Below are 10,000 nucleotides of genomic sequence, written 5' to 3'. Positions count from 1 at the left end.
GTGGGGGCGAGTATGGGACAGTCTGGGCGAGTTTACCGGGTTAGACTTCAACTCCATCAGATTATCCAGGATCCGAGTCACAGGCAAATTCTGAAAAACAAAACACAATTTCAAAAACAGCAAAAATCTATAAAACGATGAAACTTTCTTAAGACTAATGAGTTTATTATGAGTTTATTATGAGTTTATTATGGCTCATTATGGGATGTGATACTCTTTACAAAGTCCAAACTCACGTGTTGTTTCAGGACCAGGTTTTTAACACCTTCCATCACAAACTGAGAGCCTGAGTTCATCACTCGAGAAAACAACCTGAAACAAGAAGAAAAGTGTTGAGTCTAGAGAGACAACGAGGTCTGAAGGAGTGTGAGGTCCTCAGACGAGGTCTGAAGGAGTGTGAGGTCCTCAGACGAGGTCTGAAGGAGTGTGAGGTCCTCAGACGAGGTCTGAAGGAGTGTGAGGTCCTCAGACGAGGTCTGAAGGAGTGTGAGGTCCTCAGACGAGGTCTGAAGGAGTGTGAGGTCCTCAGACGAGGTCTGAAGGAGTGTGAGGTCCTCAGACGAGGTCTGAAGGAGTGTGAGGTCCTCAGAGTCATGTGCAGTGCAAAGCTCCTTTAGAAGTGGATTTGAGGGTTTCTCACCCCAGGGGTTTGACGCCGCTGTTGCCGTAGTTTGCTGGAGTCGCCACTTTGGAAAAAGCTCTGAAAAAGAAGAAGAGAACGTGAACAAAAGAATGAATATTAAATGAACCCAAGTAAAAGTGTTCATGGCCTCCTGCTGGTGCCAGAGTCAGGACTAAACATGGCCTCCTGCTGGTGCCAGAGTCAGGACTAAACATGGACCGGCCTCCTGCTGGTGCCAGAGTCAGGACTAAACATGGAGCGGCCTCCTGCTGGTGCCAGAGTCAGGACTAAACATGGACCGGCCTCCTGCTGGTGCCAGAGTCAGGACTAAACATGGACCGGCCTCCTGCTGGTGCCAGAGTCAGGACTAAACATGGACCGGCCTCCTGCTGGTGCCAGAGTCAGGACTAAACATGGACCGGCCTCCTGCTGGTGCCAGAGTCAGGACTAAACATGGACCGGCCTCCTGCTGGTGCCAGAGTCAGGACTAAACATGGACCGGCCTCCTGCTGGTGCCAGAGTCAGGACTAAACATGGACCGGCCTCCTGCTGGTACCAGAGTCAGGACTAAACATGGACCGGCCTCCTGCTGGTGCCAGAGTCAGGACTAAACATGGCCTCCTGCTGGTGCCAGAGTCAGGACTAAACATGGCCTCCTGCTGGTGCCAGAGTCAGGACTAAACATGGCCTCCTGCTGGTGCCAGAGTCAGGACTAAACATGGCCTCCTGCTGGTGCCAGAGTCAGGACTAAACATGGCCTCCTGCTGGTGCCAGAGTCAGGACTAAACATGGCCTCCTGCTGGTGTCTGCTCATGACGCTCAAAAATCATTGAATCCCCGGAAAAACCTCCTTTCTGGAGCGTCAGATCTGTGGAGAGGCGCTCGTAGTGTTAGTAAAACTCACTTCCACTGTTTGATGTAGTTCAGAGGTGAAAGGTCACAGCCGGCCTCCAGAAGTGCACTCCTGTACTGCTCCACATCCGACTGCAAGAAAAAGACTTTTATAAAACAGTCGAGTTCAAGAGTTTGATCTTTTCAAAACTTCTGTCAATCGTTAAAACAAACTTTGGTTTAAAAAGTCTGAAATGGAAAGTGAGAAAGAAAAAACTAAACTCAGAGTTTTATCTGTGATTCAAGAACAAACATCACCTTATATTATGATCCTAAAAACCCTGTCATGACATGAACGAGCACTAGAGCTTCTGCTCACGATAAGTCTAAAGGACAAGGAGTCTAGAAGAGTGATTCTGGAGGAGTGATTCTGGAGGAGTGATTCTGGAGGAGCGATTCTAGAGAAGGAGCGATTCTAAAAAAGGAGTGATTCTAAAGAGTGATTCTTGAGGAGTGATTCTAGAGAAGGAGCGATTCCAGAGGAGGAGCGATTCTAGAGAAGGAGCGATTCTAAAGAAGGAATGATTCTAAAGAGTGATTCTTGAGGAGTGATTCTAGAGAAGGAGCGATTCTATAGAAGGAGTGATTCCAAAGAGTGATTCCGGAGGAGCGATTCTGGAGGAGGAGCGATTCTAGAGGAGTGATCCCAGAGGAGCGATTCTGGAGGAGGAGCGATTCTAAAGAAGGAGTGATTCTAAAGATTGATTCTGGAGGAGCGATTCTAGAGAAGAAGCGATTCTAGAGAAGGAGCGATTCTTGAGAAGGAGTGATTCCAAAGAGTGATTCTGGAGGAGGAGTGATTCCGGAGGAGGAGCGATTCCAGAGGAGGGGCGATTCTAGAGGAGGAGTGATTCGAGAGGAGCGATTCTGGAGGAGGAGTAATTCTGGAGGAGCGATTCTAGAGAAGGGGTGATTCTGGAGGAGCGATTCTAGAGAAGGAGCGATTCTGGAGGAGCGATTCTAGAGAAGGAGCGATTCTAGAGAAGGAGCTATTCTAAAGAGTGATTCTGGAGTAGTAGTAATTCCGGAGGAGCGATTCTGGAGGAGGATTGATTCTGGAGGAGCGATTCTAGAGGAGGAGTGATCCCTGAGGAGGAGCGATTCTAGAGGAGGAGTGATTCTGGAGGAGAGATTCTAGAGAAGGGGTGATTCTAAAGGAGTTATTCTGGAGGAGTGATTAAGGAGAAGGAGTGATTCCGGAGGAGGAGTTATTCTGGAGGAGGCGTGATTCTGGAGGGGGTTGATTCTGGAGGAGGGTTGATTCTGGAGGAGGATTGATTCTAGAAGAGTGATTCTGGAGGAGGAGTGATTCTGGAGGCTTGATTCTGGAAGAGGCTTGATTCTGGAGGAGGGGTGATTCTGGAGGAGGGGTGATTCTGGAGGAGCGATTCTAGAGAAGGAGCGATTCTAAAGAAGTAATGATTCTAAAGAGTGATTCTGGAGGAGGAGTGATTCCGGAGGAGCGATTTTGGAGGAGGAGTGATTCTAGAGGAGGAGCGATTCTGGAAGAGGAGTGATCCCGGAGGAGGAGCGATTCTAGAGGAGGGTTGATTCTGGAGGAGGAGTGATTCTGGAGGAGTGATTCTGGAGGAGCGATTCTAGAGAAGGAGTGATTCTAAAGAGTGATTCTGGAGAAGGAGTGATTCCGGAGGAGGAGTGATTCTGGAGGGGGTTAATTCTGGAGGAGGGTTGATTCTGGAGGAGGGTTGATTCTAGAAGAGTGATTCTGGAGGAGGTGTGATTCTGGAGGAGGCTTGATTCTGGAGGAGGAGTGATTCTGGAGGAGGAGTGATTCTAGAGGAGGAGTGATTCTGGAGGAGTGATTCCAGGAGTGATTCAGGAGGAGAATCCAGTATTAGATGGTTACTGCAGTACAAATATTACTCGAGTAAAAGTGTCTGGACGTTACCAGGAGAAGTTCAGTCAGAGCAACAGATTCACTGGATTCATTATGTGTATTTAATAAATCATAAATCATAAATAACTTTTAGAGGCTAAATTTAGACTTTGGACTAAACATGGCCTCCTGCTGGTGCCAGAGTCAGGACTAAACATGGCCTCCTGCTGTTGCCAGAGTCAGGACTAAACATGGCCTCCTGCTGGTGCCAGAGTCAGGACTAAACATGGCCTCCTGCTGGTGCCAGAGTCAGGACTAAACATGGCCTCCTGCTGGTGCCAGAGTCAGGACTAAACATGGCCTCCTGCTGTTGCCAGAGTCAGGACTAAACATGGCCTCCTGCTGGTGCCAGAGTCAGGACTAAACATGGCCTCCTGCTGGTGCCAGAGTCAAGACTAAACATGGCCTCCTGCTGGTGCCAGAGTCAAGACTAAACATGGCCTCCTGCTGGTGCCAGAGTCAGGACTAAACATGGCCTCCTGCTGGTGCCAGAGTCAAGACTAAACATGGCCTCCTGCTGGTGCCAGAGTCAGGACTAAACATGGCCTCCTGCTGGTGCCAGAGTCAAGACTAAACATGGCCTCCTGCTGGTGCCAGAGTCAGGACTAAACATGGCCTCCTGCTGGTGCCAGAGTCAAGACTAAACATGGCCTCCTGCTGGTGCCAGAGTCAGGACTAAACATGGCCTCCTGCTGGTGCCAGAGTCAAGACTAAACATGGCCTCCTGCTGGTGCCAGAGTCAAGACTAAACATGGCCTCCTGCTGGTGCCAGAGTCAGGACTAAACATGGCCTCCTGCTGGTGCCAGAGTGTATTTTGAAGTGTGTTAGTCTCAGATGAAATGGACCTGGAGCAGAGTCTCTGGTTTGGGTCCTTAAAGGATCAGGTTTGGGTCAGAGCCGAGCGCTGGACGAGTCCTTTAAATGTGTTTTTACAGTTCAGAGAAAAGTGAAGAAAAGTTCTGATTTACGGAGGAAAAGTACATTTAAGTCTGAACAAACACCGAGTGCCCAGAGACTTAGTCACAGCTGAAACGTGATCGTTCAAACGCTCGTGTTCCAGTCGCTCAGAGTCTCAAGTGTTTTATACAAACTCATCCATCACAAACGCTCAGAGCCCAGAGCTTATGTCATATTCAGATTCATGAAGTATTAGTCCAACACCAGAGTGGCAAGTCATCCAATCAAATCAACGTCGAGATTCAGTCACGTTTATCGTCAATGACATAAATAAAGCTGCAACGATTAGTCGGCTGATCCAGACTGAAGGTAACTGTGGTTCTTTGTTCTAAAAGCTCTTTGTGTTCAGAGTCTGTTGAGTCCTCAAAGACATTAACACACACTTTATTCATAAACATTCTCTCTAGAAGCTTCAGACAGATTCACTCCTTTTAGTTCAAAATAATGATTACGTCATGATTACGTCATGATTATGTCATGATTACGTCATGATTACGTCATGATTACGTCATGATTACGTCATGATTATGTCATGATTACGTCATGATTACGTCATGATTACGTCATTACGTCATGATTATGTCATGATTACGACATAATTATGACATAATTATGACACACTGTTCAGTTCATAAAATCAGTTTTATTTTGTCTTGAGTAAAAAGACGCTGCACATGTTTGTTTGCTTCCGTTGTCGTGGCGTTGATCGTTTGCCGAATGTCTCTCCCATTTCACTGTTGAATAAACCCTTCAGTGGATTGATCAAAGGGGGAAAACTTGTGTAGAAGTGTTTTTATTCATTTATTTTGTGTTTATTTGAATGTTTTTAGCCGTTTGTACTTTAAATGTCTAAAGTGCAGCGAGTGGATTGGATTTGAGTGACTGAACATTGAACAACTGAAACTATTGAACATGGACTTTTTAACCAAATGAAAGGAATAAAAGGACATTATGTGACTGAAGCTTCATGAGGGAGAACATGTTATAAAGCTTTGACTCAGAGTCTGTTCAGTCCAGACAGACTTGAGACAAACTCGTCTGCTTTTGAAGAGTCAGGATTAGTGAAGGTAAAAGAGCGTTTTGTCGGTCGGCTCGTCTTTTCCCTCCCGACGTCGTCCCTGGAGACGCAGAGGCAGAAGCACAGAGTCTGCTTGTTCTCCTGATGAAGGCTTTAAGATGATGTGTGAGAGACAGAGAACAGGAACCACAGGAGGACCACACCAGAACCATTCTCCAGAGACTCAGGAGACAGGACTGGCTTTAGACCTGGTTTAGACCTGGTTTAGACCTGGTTTAGTCCTGGTTTAGACCTGGTTTAGACCTGGTTTAGACCTGGTTTAGTCCTGGTTTAGTCCTGGTTTAGACCTGGTTTAGACCTGGTTTAGACCTGGTTTAGACCTGGTTTAGACCTGGTTTAGACCTGGTTTAGACCTGGTTTAGACCTGGTTTAGACCTGGTTTAGTCCTGGTTTAGTCCTGGTTTAGACCTGGTTTAGACCTGGTTTAGACCTGGTTTAGACCTGGTTTAGACCTGGTTTAGACCTGGTTTAGACCTGGTTTAGACCTGGTTTAGACCTGGTTTAGACCTGGTTTAGACCTGGTTTAGACCTGGTTTAGACCTGGTTTAGACCTGGTTTAGACCTGGTTTAGACCTGGTTTAGACTTGGTTTAGACTTGGTTTAGACTTGGTTTAGACTTGGTTTAGACTTGCTTTAGACTTGGTTTAGACTTGGTTTAGACTTGCTTTAGACTTGCTTTAGACTTGCTTTAGACTTGCTTTAGACTTGCTTTAGACTTGGTTTAGACCTGGTTTAGACCTGCTTTAGACCTGCTTTAGACCTGCTTTAGTCCCGCTTTAGACCCGCTTTAGACCCGCTTTAGACCCGCTTTAGACCCGCTTTAGACCCGCTTTAGACCCGCTTTAGTCCCGCTTTAGACCCGCTTTAGAACCGCTTTAGACCCGGTTTAGACCCGGTTTAGACCCGGTTTAGACCTGCTTTAGACCTGCTTTAGTCCTGCTTTAGACCTGCTTTAGACCTGCTTTAGACCTGCTTTAGTCCTGCTTTAGTCCCGCTTTAGACCCGCTTTAGACCCGCTTTAGACCCGGTTTAGACCCGCTTTAGACCCGCTTTAGACCCGCTTTAGACCCGCTTTAGACCCGCTTTAGACCCGCTTTAGTCCCGCTTTAGTCCCGCTTTAGACCCGCTTTAGACCCGCTTTAGTCCCGCTTTAGACCCGCTTTAGAACTGCTTTAGACCTGCTTTAGACCTGCTTTAGTCCTGCTTTAGACCTGCTTTAGTCCTGCTTTAGACCTGCTTTAGACCTGCTTTAGACCTGCTTTAGACCGGCTTTAGACCTGTTTTAGACCTGCTTTAGTCCTGCTTTAGACCTGCTTTAGACCTGCTTTAGACCGGCTTTAGACCTGCTTTAGACCTGCTTTAGACCTGCTTTAGTCCTGGTTTAGACCTGGTTTAGACCTGGTTTAGACCTGCTTTAGACCTGCTTTAGTCCTGGTTTAGACCTGCTTTAGTCCTGGTTTAGACCTTCTTTAGACCTGCTTTAGACCTGCTTTAGACCTGCTTTAGTCCTGCTTTAGACCTGGTTTAGACCTGCTTTAGTCCTGCTTTAGACCTGCTTTAGAACTGCTTTAGACCTGGTTTAGACCTGGTTTAGACCTGCTTTAGACCTGGTTTAGACCTGGTTTAGACCTGCTTTAGACCTGCTTTAGACCTGCTTTAGTCCTGCTTTAGACCTGCTTTAGTCCTGCTTTAGACCTGCTTTAGACCTTCTTTAGAACGGCTTTAGACCTGCTTTAGACCTGGTTTAGACCTGGTTTAGACCTGGTTTAGACCTGGTTTAGACCTGCTTTAGACCTGCTTTAGACCTGCTTTAGTCCTGCTTTAGTCCTGCTTTAGATCTGCTTTAGAACTGCTTTAGACCTGGTTTAGACCTGCTTTAGACCTGCTTTAGTCCTGCTTTAGACCTGCTTTAGACCTGCTTTAGACCTTCTTTAGACCTGCTTTAGACCTGCTTTAGACCTGCTTTAGACCTGCTTTAGTCCTGCTTTAGACCTGCTTTAGACCTGGTTTAGACCTGGTTTAGACCTGGTTTAGACCTGGTTTAGACCTGCTTTAGACCTGCTTTAGTCCTGCTTTAGACCTGCTTTAGACCTGCTTTAGACCTGCTTTAGACCTGGTTTAGACCTGGTTTAGACCTGGTTTAGACCTGCTTTAGACCTGCTTTAGTCCTGCTTTAGATCTGCTTTAGAACTGCTTTAGACCTGGTTTAGACCTGCTTTAGACCTGGTTTAGACCTGCTTTAGACCTGCTTTAGTCCTGCTTTAGACCTGCTTTAGACCTGCTTTAGACCTGCTTTAGACCTGCTTTAGACCTGCTTTAGTCCTGCTTTAGACCTGCTTTAGACCTTCTTTAGAACGGCTTTAGACCTGCTTTAGACCTGGTTTAGACCTGGTTTAGTCCTGGTTTAGTCCTGCTTTAGACCTGGTTTAGACCTGCTTTAGACCTGCTTTAGTCCTGCTTTAGTCCTGCTTTAGACCTGCTTTAGACCTGCTTTAGACCTTCTTTAGACCTGCTTTAGACCTGCTTTAGACCTGCTTTAGACCTGGTTTAGACCTGGTTTAGACCTGGTTTAGACCTGCTTTAGACCTGCTTTAGTCCTGCTTTAGACCTGCTTTAGACCTGCTTTAGACCTGCTTTAGACCTGCTTTAGACCTGGTTTAGACCTGGTTTAGACCTGGTTTAGACCTGCTTTAGACCTGCTTTAGTCCTGCTTTAGACCTGCTTTAGTCCTGGTTTAGACCTGCTTTAGACCTGGTTTAGACCTGGTTTAGACCTGGTTTAGACCTGCTTTAGACCTGGTTTAGACTTGCTTTAGACCTGCTTTAGACCTGCTTTAGTCCTGCTTTCATATCATCTTATGTGATCTCTGGATACTGAACATTTTTCTTGGATTTTAACTTTAATTTGTCGACAGATTTTGTTCTGATCCGTGACACTTCGAGCTCTCGACCCGTCAGCGACTTCAGCCCCACACGGAAGAGTCCGACCAGAACCAGAACCTCTGGACTCAAACTGGGTCAAAGAGTCCAGAGTCATAGACCTGATGATTGACACATAATAATAACATCTAGTTGAATGAAGGTTTAACCTGTCACATCCTGAGGCCGGAGCACTCTCCATATCTCTAATATTCTCTTACATCATCACTCTTATTTCCGTGGTCAATACCATAAGTTTTACATCATTTCAAAGATTATTTTCTCAACAAAAAGAATATGTCATTGATTTACATTGAATAATTTGCCCCAAGAATCAATTGACAATAGTTTGTGATAAAGTCTCAACTTTGACAAACTCATGTCCTGTTTGTGTTTATGACGGAGGAAACGGCTTTAATTCTGTTCATCCTTGTCTCAGTTTGTCCATAAAGAACATGAACAACAATATACACTTGTATTTTTACTGGAGTTTTCACATTTACAGATATTGTCAAGTAAACTAAGTTTTCTTCTGTGATGATGGTCAGGATTAAGGCTCGTCCATAACAAACGACCTGTTTGACTTATAAGATGCTGTTTGTATCGATCTTTTCTTCAGACTGTTTCCTACAGAATGAGACCGTCCACTGTCCTCGGGTTTGTCCTCTACAGCCTCCGGAGGGAAAAATGCCGCTTTTGAGGCGCGCATCTTTGTTTTTAGCCCTTAGCTAATGCTAACAGTGACATAGGAGACTTTGATTACACATTATTCTAGCCAATAAGAATAGCTTTAGAATGGTGGACGGGACTAAGTGTTTATTCACACACAATCCTCTGTATTCACGTGCGTAAAGGCTGTAGAGAGCCAGATTCTACGCACCACGTTTTCTGATTTTATTCGCCTTTTGGACGGGTTAGATATATGTATTATACCAATACAAAAATAAAATAAAAATATATTTTTTCACCTCGATATGGGAAATTCATGGTAAACTCATATTGACACATTTTCACATACATTGTTTTTAGCAGTTATAATTGTATTAGTGGTTCTACAAAACATCAAAATGTATGTTTTATGATCATAGAGGAGCTAAAATTGTAATAAGACAGTTTGGCACAAATTTGGATCACTTGTTCCGAATATACTTCTGTTCTAGAGATGTGAAACTTGACACAGTTGTTGTCATGACAACAGCATAAACACAATGAAGTATGTCCTGCTCAGGACCTTTACAAATGGACAATATTCAGGCGAGACTAAAAAAAGGATGTTTTGTTTATGTTTGTGCTTCTGTAGTGTGAGTTCTGAAGCCCTGACAGTGTGACATGTGCACATCTGCAGAAACTAGAAGGCCTAAGCTTTCCCATGATGCATCACACTCACATGTGGAACGTAACATCCTCTTTTAATAAACAATGACATGTGGGTCTGACCACTGTGCACAGGGGGAAAGAGGTGGATGGAAACAGGTTAAACTGTCTCTGTGTCTCGCAACTGATGACATCACAGAGGGATTCAGCTCTACTTCCCGTCATTTGAAACTCTTATTTTTCTTCACAAACTGCAAAATAACTAATAAATAATAAATAAAACTATGATAAATATAGTCGAACCTCGGATTCAGGAGGAGCA

At 45.1% G+C, this 10,000-nt stretch overlaps 1 protein-coding gene across 1 annotated transcript in view; it reads right to left on the bottom strand.

The window, feature by feature from the left end:
• LOC140372562 (sec1 family domain-containing protein 1-like) overlaps positions 1 to 10,000 on the bottom strand; it is a 36,670-nt gene that overhangs the window by 5,935 nt on the left and 20,735 nt on the right. Inside the window, exons 17-20 of the mRNA XM_072459695.1 lie at positions 1,527 to 1,606; positions 641 to 700; positions 237 to 312; positions 37 to 90 (exon numbers count right to left, since the gene is read on the bottom strand). Of these exons, the coding sequence (XP_072315796.1) occupies positions 37 to 90; positions 237 to 312; positions 641 to 700; positions 1,527 to 1,606 (270 nt within the window). The remainder of the gene's footprint in view (positions 1 to 36; positions 91 to 236; positions 313 to 640; positions 701 to 1,526; positions 1,607 to 10,000) is intronic.

Source organism: Eucyclogobius newberryi, unplaced genomic scaffold (assembly GCF_026437365.1).
Source record: "Eucyclogobius newberryi isolate DKJ021-1_F unplaced genomic scaffold, fEucNew1.0.hap1 SCAF_256, whole genome shotgun sequence".
NCBI lineage: Eukaryota > Metazoa > Chordata > Actinopteri > Gobiiformes > Gobiidae > Eucyclogobius > Eucyclogobius newberryi.
This window is presented reverse-complemented; position numbering and strand designations above follow the sequence as displayed.